We start from the raw sequence: 18,432 nt of genomic DNA on the forward strand, positions 1-18,432 counted from the left end.
ACTGAGAGATTGGAATTGAGAGTGAAAATTAAGATATGGCTTCATGGGAGAGGGAAGGGGTGGAAGGAAAACACGTGCTATGGAGGAGAAATTGCTTTGAAAGTTCTGAGTGGGAAGCCCAGGCAGAGGTTTCTGAACTGAGCTGGTAGGAGTGTGTTGCTGTGGACTGAGAAACAAAAAGTAGAAAGGGACTGCAAATTGGTTGTTTTTTGAGAGATTCAGGCAATTTGGGGAGGACTTCTTTTACTAACTGAAGATCATGGCACAGAATCGTGAGGACTCTGGATGGCGGCAAAGTTTCCGTCTGCTGCTGAAGAGGGGGATTAAGGCTCAGTCATGTAATTACAGTCACTTCAGTAATGGCTTTTGCTTGGAGTCCTTACAGAGCTCTGAGTTCCTATTGCAGCTTTAATTCAGCTCCCATCACTTTCACAGGCAGAAACCGCCAGAAGAAAGAATAGCTTCATAATCCCTCGAATAAAACTTCCAAGTGCTAATTACCCAAAGAAGAAGCAAACAGCCACACTCACACTGGCGACAGAACAGCTAAGCAACAGCAACATGAGGTGGATGGTATACACTGCATCTTATAGTTAGCAGTGGATTGTCATTACATCTCAGTCACGAATCTGCCTTACGAGCATCTTGCCTCTTCTTGTCCTGGGAGATTAAGTAGCTACAAAGCTCTGTTTGCATCAAAATATTCCAACCACGCCAGTCCACCGCAGCTTCGCATTATGCTAGGTGGCTGCTGCAGATGTCAGGGTGTAATCCCGTCATATTGTGGTGCTAACTGGCTGTATACTGTAGCTTTAGAATGATTAGCTTTAAAACAATTAAATGGCAATGTAAGTCTGGATCTTAGAGCATACCCATAGGGACGAGGAGAAGACAATCTTCATTATCACAGTATTTATAAGTAGCACGTGCTTTAAGAGGCTAGCATGCCAGGGAATTTCAAAGACTCTGAGAAGGTGATTTTTGAAACTCAAATTTTCTTTTGTTTTTAAAATACCAATGAGTTATTTGTGCAAAAGTTGAAGCCAGCCCTTTATTGGTGGTCCCCAGGCAATAAGATCTCTGAAAATGTCACAGATTTATGAGGTTTTTTTTCCTTAAAGCTCCAGCCTTCAAAGTGCCCCTCTGTGTATCCCTGAAAGCCAGACCCAGGAATTGCTTCTTTACAGGAAAAAACCTCATTGTTCTTAGACTACACAAGTGGGTCACTGAACTGTTGCTTGCCTTTGCGACGCCAGTGAATCCAAATTAGCTTGCCTTCCACAGAGGATATAGGGAAGGAAAGCAACCAGCATTAATCAGAGCAACACAAGCAGCTCTTCCAAAACAAATTAGCTTCAACAGTCAGCACACAGAGTCCTTCAGTCAGTGCGGCCAAGCTGAACTTAGGCCAAACTTCGTGTCAAAAAGAGTAACTGGTTTAATATGTATCCGTGGAGTCTGCGTTTCTTTCTTTTTCTTCCTCTCAATCCATCTGCAGGAAGCTATGAACAAACTGAGCAAAGTAAAACAGCTCATCTTGTGACAGCCAGCCCCTCTGTGTGATGTTCATCCCACCTAAGCTAATCTAAAAGGCAGGTACTGAGACATTCTGGTGCCTAGATCCTCCCTTTTTTTCCAATAAAGGAATAGGTGACAGGCATGGGATTCATTTTCCCTTGAAACGTCTGCAATGTAATTGCTGTCATCTGAAATTTATAGACAAAGGAGGGAACAGGCATCTACAGAGAGGCAGTCATCAGACCCATGTTAGACATCTCTTGTAAGATGACAAGACGTGTGGTGGAAGCAATTCCTCCTCCTGGTCAGTGTAAAGGAAGTCCAGACACCGAACTCAGACATACATGCTGCCACCACCCATGTTTGGTCCAATAAATCCCTGTATTCTAGACATGTTAAACATGACCCATGTTAAAATTGGTGTTTTAAGATAGGTGGGATGAATCATTTTCTCTAGGGGCATGGACAGTGATATTTCAGAATACAAATGTAGGCCATTGGTATTAAATGGCAAGGGACGTCATTTCTGCTTTAGATTTAAGAGATATGAGACCCTCACAAAAAAAGAAAGGCACTGAGGCAAGCCTACTGTGGGACATTACTTCTTCTGAATTCTCTTTGTTTGATTTGTTTGCCTCAGTCATTTTTAAAACTCGATTTGTATACTGAAGAGTAGGAAAACAAAGTAAAATTGTCAAGCTTCTGTGACCAAGAGGGGTTTCGTATAGCACCAGGACTCTGTTCCTCTACTTCCAGTATCAGTATCCAACAGCAATGTTTTCATCTGTATTTTGATCCTGCTTGTTTCTACAGATAATGCAGTGACCCAGTTTAACTGCTACTTGTAGTAAAAATAAGTTTAAGCACAAACAATTATTCTGTAATAAGTTAAAATGAGGTGAAAAAAATCTGTTAAGAATTTTTTTAAAAAAGTATTTCTTCCAAAGCTCTGGCAGCTTCCACTAAACCTTTAATTTCTCTGGGACGTAATAACTTTTTTGCTAATGATTAATTACAAGTTCATCTACCACATCCTCTATTGCAGCACAGATATAGCAAGTACCTATCAACTAATATAAATTAAGCAGTGCTGAAATCAGAACATATACAATGATTTACAATGGCAGGAGAAACTTTATGGAAAATAGAAGAAGATAAACTTTTCCTACATGAGGGATAGGCGTTATGGGTATTGGTATTTTTCTATATAGTCCATAGAGTCTCTGTAATATCTGACAACCAAGACTCCTTAGTGAATTTACCTGGTGAAGGAAGAAAGTGTTGCTATCAGGGGGTGAAGTCTACAGTTGGGAAGAGGGACTACAGACAATAATGTGGGTGACAGTTATGTTACCCAGCATGGACTTAGGGACTTCCTGTGGCATCTGAGATCAAGAGCATAATGATAAATTGAGAATATCTACTTTTCTGAGCTGTCTGATCCTGCCCAACCCTTTTGCTGAGACAAGTTGCCTTATGTCAATGGAGACACACAAGGGTTGCTATTTGGTATCTCACTTCTCTGTGGTGACAGGCAAAGAGTTACACCTACCTCATGATGCAGCCTGCAAGTACACATCCATTGAAAAGGGGTAGGAGATGGCAGGGAACAGAGAGGAGGGAAGCAGAATCATTTGCACGGACACCTACTGCTCCCTTCCCTGGGCTGAGAGCAGGGGCTGGCTGAGGGCTGCACTGAGCCACCTCACAGCCTTGTCCAGCCTGAAAGTTGGTCACCGCTACCTTACTTACCATATATTTCCCTCAGATGTTCTTTAGCATTGTTGGGGGGGGGGGGGGGGGGGGCAGGCTGTTGTGTTTTAGTTTGTTGGTTTTTTTTTTGTGGGTGGGTGAAGAGTTTAGAGGGACATCAGAATTCACACAGAGTAATAAAACACTGTTAGCATACACATCTCAGGATGAAAGAGCACCTTACAAAATGTAAAATGCAGACAAAGGAGCTCAGCAGAAAGATATTTACATTTGTTTAAACATTTGTATCATTTCAGGGAACCTAAATGCCTTATTTTGTACTAGTTAAAGAAAAGCTGTTCACTGATGCTTTGTTATGTTAATGTACAGGTTGGGACTGGTGCTCCAAGCTGTACTGTTGAAGTTGACTGCATTGCATTATATGCAAACATTATGTTAAATAACCAGTTACTTAATTCCTGACAGAAATCCATTCATTAAGGTCTACAGTAGGTCTTGAGCTTGAATGTTTCAGCAAGGTTGACATTTCTGATTTCTCAATTCATGTATACATTTGTCAATATAAAAATACTATATACACACACACATTTATATACATATATACATACAAATAGGAATGAATAACAAATGTGTGTAAGCCAGTCTGCATTTACAGGACAATCACACTGTACTAGAGGTTGTAGGTAACAGCCAAATACATTAATGAATTGGCAGTTTAACAAAAGAAGGAAAACTACTCAGTAAGGTTTAAAAAACAGTCCGTGTTTTGACCTCTGAGAAGCACAGAAGAGTACAGAGGGAATTTAAAGTGTGTAAAACTAAGACAGCTCCCTTGAAAGCAGTTCACTCCCAAAGCCATCTGGCTGATCGTTCTCCCAAATTCATTCTAGACATTTCTAAACCAGCCAAAATCACACGTGCAACCTGGGAGGATGACCTATACTCGCATTGCATTATCCATATGTATGTAAGTGGCACCAACATTGCTTCCTACAAAAGCCCTTGAGGGCTGTGGGACTAGGACCCTTCTTGTCATATTACAGAGACAATGTCCTAAAGGATGTAAGACGAGCAGATATCACGTCAGAGGAGGAGTCCTACGCCATTTGACAAACCCCAGAGAGCAGGCCAGCAATCAAAGTCACAAAACCTTCACCTCATTTTCTGTCCGTGTCTCAGGGAACCTCATGAAAGAGGTGACAGAGAGCAAGCTGGGGGTGCCCACATTTGTCTAGTGATCCTCATCTAGTAGTGTACAGGATAGCTAGCTGTCCTCTACAGGAGATCTGGATTGCATATTTTCTTTGGCAGCAGAATTTTTCTAAGTGATATCAGTCTATGCAGGCTTGTTTCAAGGGCAAGGGAGACTCTCAGGTGTTTTCCCATAAATACCAGTCAGTACATTTATGCCCTATGACTCGATAAAACTGGCTATACCTTCATCTTGATCAACATATCCAAAGCATAAAAGCCCTCCTAACTGGGCAGGTTATTTCAGCAGCTCCAGCTGGCTCAAGGAAGCAGATCCTTTACACTGTGCTGCGTTCATTTTCTGCCTGACTACTCTTTGACTTTCTTAGCCAAAATTGTCATTAACTTATTTGCAGCTTTGCGACGGGCCTTACTGTCAAGTAATAAATTTATTCTAGTCTCATTTTAGACTTCATGCAGTAGAAACGCAACAGGCTATTTTCAAAGTAAATCCAGGATTACGTGCAGGGTGACACACATTATCTTGAATATATATGTCTTTAAAACTAAAATGTAGCTGAAGACCACACTTATTTTCTACAATATCAAAGTTTTACAAGAGTTGTTCTTATAACTCACAATTTCCAAAGTACATTTCACCAGAAAATGAGCTGTGGATAATTTTTGAATCACATTACCCCTTTTCAGTGGAGTAAAATACCTATGGCTCTTACTCCTTTGGTCTAGAGGTTTGCCCCAGACATTCAGAACTCATTGTGTCCAAGGACCAACAAGGAGGTACTATGTACTCGCATGGACCTCAGCTATATTTTGTCGTAACAAGATTTCAGGTACACGAAACTCACTTTGGACTTCAACAAACTGATTTACGATTGAGGAAAGAAGTAAACTAACAGCTTTTGTTCTGTCAATCCAATGAGAGCAATAACATTTTTTTTTCTTTGTTCACTTCCCCTCCCCCCCCCCCCCCCCATCTCTAGAAAGTACTAACTATAACCATTGAAGAGTTCTTTCTGATCAAGCTATTTTCAAAAAGATTAATGTTTTTGTGTGTGTTATTCTTGCTCCAATGAAGAAAAAGACCACAAAACCCACCCTCTAATTGCCTTTAAAAAGTGCTGAACACCATTCCTATAGCCATTATTCACCAACCACATCATGTCTTTTGACAACTCAGTTGTTTTTGAAAAGCACTGTTTCCTGATTATAGGAAAACACTCCAATAAGAAGCACATATACACTTAAATGATGCACTTTTTCTGACGTCTTTCCAAGAAAAACAGTAGCTAATTGTTGAGTTTCCTACTGGGAAATGTCACTTTAATATGCAGATCTCTTAATGACTACCCTAATGCAAATTGTCAATGCTACAGTAATTTAATGATATATATAAGAAAAAAGTTTACCTCTTACTTAGAATATGCTTTATCATCTTTCCAGGTAGCACAAATGCAATGCAGCCCATGTGCTATGTGGTTCACAGCTGCCAAGTGTTCTCTTTATTTTAACTACTATTATTGAATGTACCCGTAGGGTTTTTAAGACCCACTTACTTGGTGCTGACTGGCTTTTGCCAACTGCTCATTGGCTGATTCTACATTAGAAGATGCAGTCTCAATGTTGGCTTCAATACTATCTGCAAATTAAGATAATAGAAGATAATTACAGGGTACAAACCTAAAACAAAGACTTTATACCAACAGCAATTCAGCAATTTACTCATGGACATAGAGAGATGAGCAGCTTCTTGTTTGCAAGCTCTATTACTACAGGGAAACAGGAACGTCACCCATTTTGATGAATACCTAACCCATCAATCAGAAGCAGTACGACTGACAGCTCTCCATGTGTCCCCAGACAGGACGGAGGTTAGCAGCTCATCCCATTCCCACTGAAACCCATGAGAAGAGTGATAGGGAATTCAAAGGAAAGCTGGTAAATTTACTAGAGTTAAATTTACTAGAGCTAAATTACAGAAAGGACATGACAATGTATCTGAAATTATATCATTATTAGAGCTCAGGGATAAGATTCATCTGAGTACATGTGTGTTATTGACCATCCCCAGGTGTCTGTATTTGAGCAAGTCACGTCGGACACTGTCATGGTCAACAGAGAGCCAGTCCACAGTGTGCAATTCATCTCCCTCTGCAATAGCTGCCTGCTGCTGAACAGATTAGACGAATCACAACCTAAACTCCTGGATCACATTTCCAAGCTGCAATGGAGGTTTGTACAGAAGGCTGAGATTGAGACATATTGCCAGTACCTAAAATTAAGGGAGAAGTATCTCAACTTAGATTGCTAGGTCTGACATTGGGGGAAGCTGGAGGAACCATGAAGAATCAAAATGAGACTAGAAAAGAAAGATTACCAGCTACACATTGCAGCTGGCAGCTCTCTACTTTCATCAAAGACAAGTATTAACTTTTACTCCAGAGCTGTGCTTAGAAAGCACGACACCTATGGTATAAAATCTGCAAATAAGGGTTTGTGTTTCCAGCAGAAATCTTAGAAATCTTGACCAGCTTGTCCCTTAAGAGATATACAGCCAATAATTTCTGGTCACAATGGAAAATTATGTGCACTTGGTCTGCATCTGTCTGTTTTTGAGCCAATATTACACCATGGAGTATATGAAAATAGTCAGGAGGAATTCAGCCACAGGTAGAAATTTGAGAATAAGGTTCCAGGGATTTCTCTAATCCTTAATAAAATGAATAGAAATTCTTCAACTGATGGTATTAGGAGTTGGATTAAGACATGCCACAGAAGATTTAAGTAACTTATTCTTTTGTTTTTGAATGAAAGAACATTAATTAGTCTGGCCACTCTTGTGATGGGTACAGAAATGAGGGTTTTCAGATAAACTGTGGAAAGTGATTTCGTTCACGTTTTTTCCATTTTTAAGTGAAACAGTGTTTCAAGTCTGTTAATGTAATTATGAATTTCTGATAACTCAAAACAAAAGAGCAAAGAAATTGCAAACCAACAGAAACATGGAATAAACAAACTTCAGCTTAAAACTTGGAAACCTGTTAGAAGTCTTGTATTAAATCTGGGAGAGATGGTTTTCCATTTCTTTTATTTTAGATTATGCATGCTGCAGTACACAAGAAGAAAACTACATGGCCAGCACCTTTATAGAATGATATAGCATAATTTTATTGGTTATATCCAATGCTTCTAAAACCATTTTTATTAAGAGTTTTACACCACAGGCCTTGGTTGATATCACTGACATCTGCCCAAATGCTTTCCTTGCATTCGAGACTCATCAGGAAGAGATCAAAGGGCTTCCAAGAACAAAACCTTTATGTAAGAAGAAATATCAAATTTTCTTTCACAGAGCCTTAGAAGAGCTGCATCCACATACACGCACACATCAGTGTGACAGCCTTGAAGAGTTTATGCCCAGTATTGCATTGAGCTGAAGGCATTTCTAGGAAAGTATCAGGTTTTTCTTTTCAATACCAGTAGAAAAAAATGGTGCTGAATTACCAAAAATGATGAACAGAAACATGAATGACACAACAGCACACTGCAGTGAACAACCTTTTATTCGTGTGAGTGGATCTACCCAGGGTGTACCTCAAATAGGTGTGCCTGAGAAACAAGGTGTTTCTTGTGAGTGAAACATGGTAGACAGATTTCAAACTGTCACTTGATAATAATGAGGACCTAGGTGAGTTTACAAGGAAAATCCTACTACCACATCTCCACAAGTGCTATTGGACAATTGGTATCACACTTCTGGTTAAAAAGAATAAATATCCCAACTCCAGGGCAGGCTTTGATGTATTTCCAGCCAAACGTTGAGGCTGACCCACAAGTCAGTAATTGGTCATTCTATATATTTCATAGGAGTAGCAGTAGAGGGACATTTGATGTTTTCTGGTTAGAACTGAGATATAGCTGAGAAGTGGTAGGTCTATGGGCTAGATTGGCTTTGTAGGACAAGCAAGTGCTTTCTTTCCATGTTTGCATGTTAAGACAGTGCTGTGTAATTGGCAACTACAAGTTCCAGTCCAATTTCCAGCACTGTTCGTATGAGGCATATGGAAACAACAGGGCACAAGGCAGAGAAAACAAAAGAGTTAGCAGGTCATTAACACAGAGGGGATGCATCAGCTAGAATAACCTGTCACTCACCCAAGGTGACAAATTCTTAGTTGCCTAGTTGTTGACAAGTATTTACTTCTATGGTTAAGCATGCCTATATGATGCATAGTTAACCAGACTGGTTTTGCCTAAAAATATTTTTATACATTCTGTGGAAATCCATAAGAACTAGCCACTGGGACAACACCAGTTTGCATCAGTTCAGATCCTGACCACTCAAAGCTCCAACATGCCATAGCTTTCCTACAGCCAAGCTGTGACACATGTTAGGATGGGGAAAAAAAGAAGAAAAAAATCAGGTAAAAAATTGAACCAAAACTAAGAATGTATCCTGCTGGGACACCTGTTAATTTTAGAAACACAAAGTTTGGGTTAAAAAATACAACATTATGTAGGAAAGTACCTCCATGTTTTAAGCTACTTTGTGATGGGATTTGGAAAGGATGGGGGCATTGGGGCAATTTGGAAGGGGTAGGGGGAGTGTGCTGAACACCTTGACAACTGACTAATCACAGTAACAGAACTTGCTCATGTATCTGATGTTTCCTAGGACCTTAGTGCAGACACCCTTCACTACTCAATGCCTCTTAAAGGTTGATTGTCGTCAGAAAATTAATAATTTAGGCATAGAAGAGCTATAGAGGAGAAATTTATGAAAGGTATCCACCCTACTAAAACAAGAGTAATCTGTGCTCCTTTTTGGGCAGGGGGAAGTCACAGAAGGAGCTTAATTTATCTTCCTAAAATGGTCCTCTAGAGGTATCTAGTGTTTTCCGCTGCCTGCTGGGAGGCCTAAGGAGATTTGCCTTCGTTACACAAAATTAAACACTGTAAACACCCCCTTAGCACTACATGGAATGGGCTAATCATATGTTATGCACTGTGTTTTGTAAACATCATCTACATTTTTCCCAGCACAGGCTTTCACAAGGAGGACGGACGTGTGCTACATGTCCTATACGAGTTGATGTGATGTTACAGGAAGATGCTGGACCCCGTTGGCAGTGTTTCTGCTCAGTTGTTCTCCTAATGGAGCAATACCATCCTTAGAATAAGCAAACCTCCCATTTAAAAATTGTTTTGAATAAACTTGTTATCCTGAGACACAGGGGGAAAACTAAAACATACAAAAAACCACAAAACCAGCACTAAAACTCTATAAAAATGAGACATAAATATGTAACACAATTTAACTAGATATTTCTGCTGATTAACACAGGAAAGCAAAGGAAGGAAGAGAATTTGGGTAAGTAAGTAATAAGTCAGTGATGTTGGTAAGTCAATGATGTTAATAAGTCAATGATGAATGTGTCACAGCTATTTCAGTGCATCTTTGCTGAATGCTAGTGATGGTTCACAGCTTCACCCTGCTCACTTCCAGTCTCCTTGCAAGGTGCTTTGTTTGCGGATGGAGAGACAAGTATTTCCAGAAGGGCGGTAGGATCCTAAGTAGACTGAAAAAAACTTCTGGAGGGGTTGGTCTTTTCATTTCTCTTTGGCTTTGGTATGAAGAAATGGTGACTGTTCCCAAATAGGTGAGATAACCCAGCCCTGGGTCTCGGATTTTCCAAAAAGCCTGAATCCCACAACAATTTTCTGTCCTCAGTCTGTGATGACAAATATATGGCACAGTTTGTAAACAAACAAAAACCTTAAGGAGATGTGCTTGTCATTTTATTAAATTGAGGGACAGGGCTGCGCCAAGGCAGATGGAGGTTCAAACAAATGCACCCAGGAATTAGGAAAATATTTCCATTTTCCAGCTAAAACACATCCTTTTCAATAGGAGTAGTGAAAGCGACTGATCTAACCAGCTCTTTGATGTAATTTGTTATGATTTTATGATACACTTGTCACACAGAGACAGAAACCATGGATGGCCCTAACAGATGTCTTTCAACTCTATCTATTTACCTGTCTTCTGAGATCAAGCCATGCTAATGACCAACAGGAGTTTTATATGTGAAATTACTGGAGTGATGGTGGCTGGAGTAGGATCTTTTTCCTAATGTATCAAGGAATCAACCTGTATGACCTGAGTATAGTAGCAACAGTGAACTGGTTTCACAAGGCAGCATTTTCAGTAAAACCACTTGAAAGACAGGAAAGTGAACTTGTGAATGAGAATTTTAAAACACTCCCACTTGGCAGTAACCAAAATGGGCCCCTTCAGGTTTCATAGTACGCTTTTATTTTTAGCACTTTAATAAGCTTAACCCTCTTTTATCACTACAACTTCTGGCTAAAAATAATAAATTTAACATACTGAGAAGCACAATAAAAAAAAAAAAAAAGCAAGCACGTATTTTGGTAATATATAAAGGTTTCTTTCCTAATTAAAAAACAAGTTTGGAGTGAAATTGCTTTCAGCGTGAAAATGTATTTTGCCCATTCTAATTGCTATGTACTTGGGGAGTTTTAAGTGAGTGTCATTCCACGAACAAAGGACCCTCAGGCTCTCTACAGGCACAACTGTGGATGTTAAGGAGGAGGAAAACTATGGCAGCTCTTCTGCAGTGAAGTTTAAAATGTCTTAGGGTTAGTAATTTCCAAACTTCAATGTAAACGTCAAGCTATAAATTCTGCACACAAGAGGATTTACAAAATAATCTTGCCTGTATGCTAAACTAAAGCTAAATGGGTCACACTGGCTTAGACTGGTGCAATGAAATACAATTTGCAGCTCCACGAGTCATCAGGATCTGTGGTTATTACTTCTAACAAAAGGCAGATAGAACCTGGCTTTATTTGATTTTAGCAGAGCTCTCATTCTTCCACACAGTAACACACCATGACCCTCAGAGGTACGGACTGAGGCACGGAACCATCACTCACCCTGATTTTCCAGGCAGGTCTGGGAAGACTATTTAAACTAGCCTAAAATGTCATAACCAGCTCTTCTTGCTGGTTTTCTTCAGCCAACAGCCCAAAGCCCTAGTCTATGAATAACAGCTATAAGCCAATGTCCAAACACGAGCATAAATTACAACACTTCAGCTCCTGAGTGATTTATACTGTCCTTGAAATGCATCTTGGAAATGTCAAGTATCTGCTACATATGTATGTGCTGAAAAATGGTATTGCCCTGCCAGAGGTTTGCCATGCCTGCCAGGATACATCTTCCAGGGATTTAAAATTCAAACATTGTCCTGCGTATATCTATTGGAAAATAGCACATCCTACCAGAGAATAAGGTATCTCATATCATTTGCTCTGTGCTAAATGGTAGGGTGCAGAAATATTACCACTTTAGCAGATGCAAAGCAATTCACTGTTCTTTCTTGCAGAGACAAGTGGTCTCAAATTACTGATATTTACCACAGGAGAAGAGTCAGCATATGAAGAGTTTCCTGAGGGTGCATGGCATGGCCTCTACCCTCATTGCCTGGTGTACACTTTCAGATACCTAACTGAGGTGTCCACAGGCCCCATATGATGCTCTCAGATGGCTTTGGGTAATCCAAGGCTCCGGTTTTAATCCCACAAAATTTGCAAATAGGAGGGTATCATAGCATGGCAATAGACCTGATTCACTTTTATTTTTTCCATTTCCTTCTTTCTGTGATGAAAAAAGATATTTCAACAAGACATTTTTTGTGCAGAAATTTATAGGCATGTCAGATTTTCTTTTTTATTTCCTAAAATAATCTCTGAAAGTAAATTAAAGAGCAAAACAGCACTCAATCTAGTTTTGATTGGGAAATTCCAGCTACTTCTCTGTAGCACACTCTTTCTTTTTCCTTGTGATGTAAACTCCACACTTTTTTTTTTTAATTCTATAAGACATCCAATTTAAAGAAATACTATTTCAAACTGCAAGTAAATATCTTTAAAATTACAAAAAAGAAAGAAAAGATCAAAATAATCATATTTGTTTTTTAAAATCCAGGTCATGAATTGACAACGTTTGGATAAATGCCTTAATTTCAGTTGCATGCCACATTTTTCAGAAGTCCACTTTCATCTACAATTAACAACTCACCTTCCATCACACAGCTGACTGCATATGCTATTGAGCCCTACAGCTCAGTCAACTGATGAAAGAATTGTCAATCTGAGTTTGTCACACGAATAAATGAGGATCATAGGGGTAATGATTCATAGAAATAAATATACTTTATTTCTGTTTGCTGTCTTGGAAAGATCATATATTTTACCTACAAAGTAAAGTCACTGATATTTACAACTTGCTTGACCCCTTTTGCTTTACATGTCTTGTTTGATCTACTTAAACCGCTCAAGCCATGGCCTCCCAAACACAGTCTGTCTATGGCAGAATATAACACCTCCCAGCAGAAATAAAGCAACCACCTGGGCATCTTCTGCCTTTATGACATTTATTGCTCAATTGCAGCATTGCCAGAAAAAGAGAACATGGAAGTTCCAACTTCCCAAAAATTACTTCGGATAAACTGGTGTGAGAAGAATCTTACTGGTGGCAATAAACCTCATAAAAGGAAGAGCCTTTTTTCTTGTACAAAATTAGCTGGCTCATTAACTGCAAGTATACCAGCCCAGTCACATTCTGAGGGTCAAACACAGAACAGCAGTCAAATCTTTAGGCATTAGTAAATTTGCAAGTGTAGAGTCATCCATTATTCTTTTCCTTATAAACTGGCATGTGCTGTGTTGTCAGCACTGTCAGCACTAGAGTTAAATGTAAAAGTCCACACACAAGGGAAGACACAAAAACTCACGCTCACAGAGAGCAGAAACAGGAACGAAGCACAAAAGCTGATTCATTATTTGTGCTGCCTATTATCTTGAGTTAGATGAGTTGGTCAGAGATCATGGTACCCCACACCTGACTCCAGCAATTCACTTGTAGTCATGGTCATCAACCTGTGGCCAACATGAAACCGAGAACCTTACGGAATCTTCAGCACTGTCCAAAGCCATGATCGTGTAAAAAGTAATAGGGGAGGCCACTGCTGCTGCAGCCCAGATAACCAGGGAGAGCAAGGTCAGTGGTATACACAATGTTGTAACCTTTAAATTGTTGTCTACAAGGCAATTAAGGGCAGTAAGACTAAGCAATTTCAGCAGCTGGGGTGGTTTACAATAAAGCTTTGTTAGACTTTGATAACAGAACAACAAGTTGATGACAGGACATGTACCCAGGGTGCACAAAGAAACTGGAGGTTTCTTGGGAGGTGAGTGTGAAGTGGAATAAATTATCACTGATTCAGAAATACTCCAGTGTACCCTTCCTGCATGGTCTATGCTCTGTACTGACGTGTAACTCCATGTCTCAACAAGTGGCTGAAAGCAAGAGAGACAAGAGAAGATTTCCCAATTCATCAGGAACCAATAAGAACGTAAATGTACCCATTCACATAATAGCCTCCTCTGAGATCACTTAGGAAACTTAACCAAATGAGAGACTTTGCAGACCACATTCAACTGAACGTAGATATTAAGGCTGCTACATTCAGGTATTCAGGGACCATTCTCAAGACGTGTTCATTTTCTGCAGATGTCCCAACTGAGACACATAACTCAGGAGCATTTAGTTAAGGATCCAGTTGAATGATTTCCGAGCTCTGTTTGCATTAGCATATCTGACAACAGAGTCTTGGTTGTGCCATTCAGGCAGTCAGACTGGGGGAGGACATGTGTGGAAGAGTGCTAATGGACCCTCTTGACTCTTGACAGTGTCTACTTGTTAAACCAGACTTCAGGTCAGAAAGGCAACAGTATTTAAAACAAGCAACAAAACTGAGTTGATTTCAGAGGTAAAAAAAACCAAAAACAACCCAACAAAAAACCCCCAAACCTAAAAAAACCCCTCCCTACCTTCAAAAGCTTCTAAAATAAGCAATATGTTTGCATTCATGAAAATATATTTTACTTTGAAGGAGGTTTATTATTATTATCATTAGGCAATAAGTGACAATGTGGTATATCAGTGAGCACCAGCAGTACTTGAGGACTGAATATATTGACACCACCGGGAAGTTCTTCTGAGACTGAAGAAAAGCACCAGCTGCCATGTTTATATTTATCTTGGCAGGTCTGTGGGCTCTAGTCTGACAGATACCATGTAGTGATGTTTGTAAAGTGAGGGAGCATCCACTTTATATCATGTTATGCAGTTTCTTCACCCTATTATTTTCAAATATAAAATGTCCAGACTTCAAGAGTGAAGTGAAACATTAGTAGCACCAAGATCTAAGCCTGGAAAAGTAATGGAAGAAAAAGAAAGTCAGAGAAATTCTTTTGCTTGATGCAGTGGGGTCTTCTTCCAGAAAGGGGAATATGCTGTGCATAGATTTGTATACATTTTGGTCTGCACAAAGAGGTAGAGGACTGGTAGAGGTTGCTGTGTCTCTGCTGCTGTAATCTTAAAATAGGTGGCCAGTATGTGATCTTGGGATCTCTTCCCATTTTAGGGAGTTGGGGATGTCACAGATACAGTGGCAGAAAGTTGGTTCAAAAACCGTCCAAGAGGAAGAAACGTGACTCTTTTAAAAGTGTAAATGTTTGCAGAACAATGTGGGTCTTTCTTTGTGGCTTTGAGAAATGTGATGGAGCTGCAGTGGTATAAGTGGTGAAAGTTGAATGAGAGTAGTTTAGATAAGGGATGTAGATCTTGCATGTTATTTTGGCATAACTAGTAAGGTTACATACGCAGGTAGGATGGAAAAACAGCTCCTCTAAAACAAAAAGAGAACAGCATTTTCTTTTGCCTTAGGCAAAAAGAATGCAATAACTGTATTATTCAGGTCATCTTTATTCTCTGTTACAACACAGGCAGAAGCCTACAGAGGTAGACAAATATGCACTCGCCTTCATGAGGTACTAATACAAATAGTGGCAGCTGCATTGCTGACACTTTCTTCAGAGGAACTGGGGATTCTCTTCTCCCAAACAGCAGTTATAAAATTTGTTTCATGGAACTGTGTCTATTTATCCCAGCACGGCAAATAGAAGAACAAGCTTGTACATGTAAAATAATGATGTTCAGTATGAAACACTGGGAATGTTTCAAACTGTTGAGGCACTTGTAGTTCAGTTGAGTGGCCATTTACGAGCATAGAAATAAGTGACTGTTGCTCCAGCAATCAACCCCAACATAATTTACCTCTCACAGTACCAAGTCCTTAATCCTTTCTTTGGGTGCTTTTGGCTGAAGAACCCTTCTGTTACCATGTAAATAAAGTTTAGCATTGGAGATGGCCCTCTTCTAGACACCCGGAGATATTGCCATTTGTGCATCAGATCCACAAAGTTATTATCAACGGACTCCAGAACCTCTTGGATTGTTTGCTGTGTTATCCCTGCAACAGATATTGGGGTGGTTGAAGGTCCCCTTGAAGACCAGGGCCTGTGAACGTGAAGCTGCTCCTAGCTGTCTGCAGAGGGCCTCATCCACTTGTTTTTCCTGATCAGATGGCCTATAGCAGACAACCAGTACAATGCCCTCTTTGCCAGTCCTCTTTTTAATCCTAACACATAAACTCTTCATCAGTTCCTCATCCATCCCCAGGCAGAGCTCCAAGCACTCCAACTGCTCTCTTACATAAAGGCTGACTCCTCCTCCTCATCTTCCTATCCTGTCCTTCCTAAGGAGCCTGGATCCTTCTAATGCAACACCCCTGACATGGGAGCCATACCATGTCTCCACGACCCCATGGCTCTGCAACTGCACACAGCTCTCTAACTCTTCATGTTTATTCCCCATACTGTGTGTATTAGTGTATGGCACTTCAGAGATGCATCCCAGTATGCTGAGCTCCTGGAGATGGTTTGGGGTATTTATCTGCAATGGTGCCTTGTAGGCAGCTTGCTGCCTACATGCAAGTACTAGAGGTGGCCCAGCCCAGGCCCCATCTTGATGACTTTGTGAACCCTTCCTGCCATACCGCCCCATGACCTTTATTCAGCAGTCCTGTTCAGTGCTCCCTCACATGACTGCTGGTCACCCCATCCCTCTACCATCATTCCTAGTTTAAAGACCTCTTTATGAGGTCAGCCATACTACTGGTGAAAATAGTTTTGCCCTGCCTGGTTAGGTGGATCCCACCTCTCCCAAGAAGATGCTGAATCTGCAAACAGTGTCGCATGGATTTAGAACCCAAAACCATGTTGCCGACACTAATTCCACAGCCAATTACTGATTTCTCCTATGAGTGCTCTACTCCTCACACTCTTTCCCCTTACCAGCACCCCATGTGATGAAGCTGCATAGGGATGCTTTTGTCAAGATCTTCTGTAAGACTGTGCTGAAAAGACTCTTTCTGTTGATTCAAAGGTAACCTAGGCCACCAGCTTGTTTTGGCTTTGATGGCTTGGACTTACTGATACGGTAATGCTTAGCAAAATGTTCATATCAAGGAGATGCCATGACTAGGAACACAGGCATGGAGTTTATTTGCAGAAGATAAAAAATAACAGAGACATGCTGCCCTGAGTCTGCGTTTCCCCTCATCTATTTCCCCTTTGCATGGCAGAAATTGCCCTCTGCCCTGGGGAGGGTTATGGATGTATTCATTAAGAAACTGGCCCACACACTAGCAAAACTAATTTTAGGTTTTTGTAAGAAGTATGCATTACTCTGCCTGTGCCATGCATAGGCCAGACAATTTCTTTCCATTAATTCTTTCCAGCTCAGGTGAACCAGAGAGTGCTTTTCTCTACAGCCCTGGGAGCGTTTTGCTGAGTGGCGCTCCTCACATTCCCTGGATATGTATTTTCCCTGGGTTTTCTAAATAAGCACGCACAGAGCTTTCATTTCATGCATGTAGGTGAAATGTATAAAAAAAGAAATAAAACAAGTGCCAAGAGAATTGTCTTTTATCATCATTGTGTCTGAATTTTCACTGTGGGGGTCTCAACTCCCTTTACCTCGTGATTCTTAATCTCACTTACTTCTGGGTAATATGAATGTCAAAAGATAAACAGTAGGATCTTTCAGTGATTGGTTGGGAAGATACCTTGACCAGCTGCCAGGCTGAAAAGATACTTTTAAAGATACTATTAAAAATCTGCTGCAGTGAAACAGGAAGAAGAAAGAATGTGTCAGATATAAAAGCAACAAAAACCTTATGCTGGCTCAAAGACAAAATGTCCTACTTAGTCTAACTGTTTCTCACAGGCAAGTTAATACTGGGGTTTCTTCTATGCATGGGCAACATTTTAAAATAATAAATAATGCCTTAAGAAAAGGAGTTACAAGTATCTTGGAGATAGCTGATGTATGTTGTCATGTCCCTCAAGGCATTAGCATCTGATGTGGTTTTAGGAGATGAATCAGGCTCCAAAGTTATCCATGTACAAAAATGAGCTTCCAAACATGCATTTAAAAAAAAAAATACTAAAAAGTTGGGTTTAGATATCATCTTGATTTTTTTCTGCACCTGTGAACCTCAGTGGTGTTTCTCAGTGGGATGCAGCTAGCTCATTTCAGTGTGAAATGAGATATCTTATGCTAAGGGAAACTTTCAAAGGTATGAGCTTGGCAAAGAAATCCAGAGTGATTAATAAACAGCAGAGAAGAGTTTCTTCTTTTATGATCTACATATGGCTGTCTTAGGACTTGATCCAGCTCCCAGGAGCTCCAGTGAGAACTCCAGCTGAGCGCTGCAGGGTAGAAATATCTCCACAAATCTTGCTTCTCTGGAGTTTAGGTCCCTCAACATGGCTTTAGGACTGTTAGATCTCAAATTTGGAAGTACACAGTTGCTTCTGAAGCACAGCACAGTATTATCGTACATACTCAAAATGAGAGATACAGAAAAAAAGTCTGATTGTTGTTAGCGGCATCTGAAGACAGCAGTGACAAAGACAAGGGTCAGAGGAAATTTAAAAGAAGCAGACCTACTGTATCTTATCCCTCTATTCACAAAAAGTGGTGGCTGACAGTAA

At 40.2% G+C, this 18,432-nt stretch overlaps 1 protein-coding gene across 9 annotated transcripts in view; it reads right to left on the minus strand.

The window, feature by feature from the left end:
* TSNARE1 (t-SNARE domain containing 1) overlaps positions 1-18,432 on the minus strand; it is a 508,719-nt gene that overhangs the window by 177,187 nt on the left and 313,100 nt on the right. For all 9 annotated transcript variants that reach the window (XM_074894731.1, XM_074894660.1, XM_074894674.1 and 6 more), the window contains one exon: positions 5,997-6,079. In XM_074894731.1, coding sequence (XP_074750832.1) covers positions 5,997-6,079 — 83 coding nt within the window. The remainder of the gene's footprint in view (positions 1-5,996; positions 6,080-18,432) is intronic.

The sequence above is a fragment of the Strix uralensis genome, chromosome 1, assembly GCF_047716275.1.
Source record: "Strix uralensis isolate ZFMK-TIS-50842 chromosome 1, bStrUra1, whole genome shotgun sequence".
In the NCBI taxonomy this organism is placed as follows: domain Eukaryota; kingdom Metazoa; phylum Chordata; class Aves; order Strigiformes; family Strigidae; genus Strix; species Strix uralensis.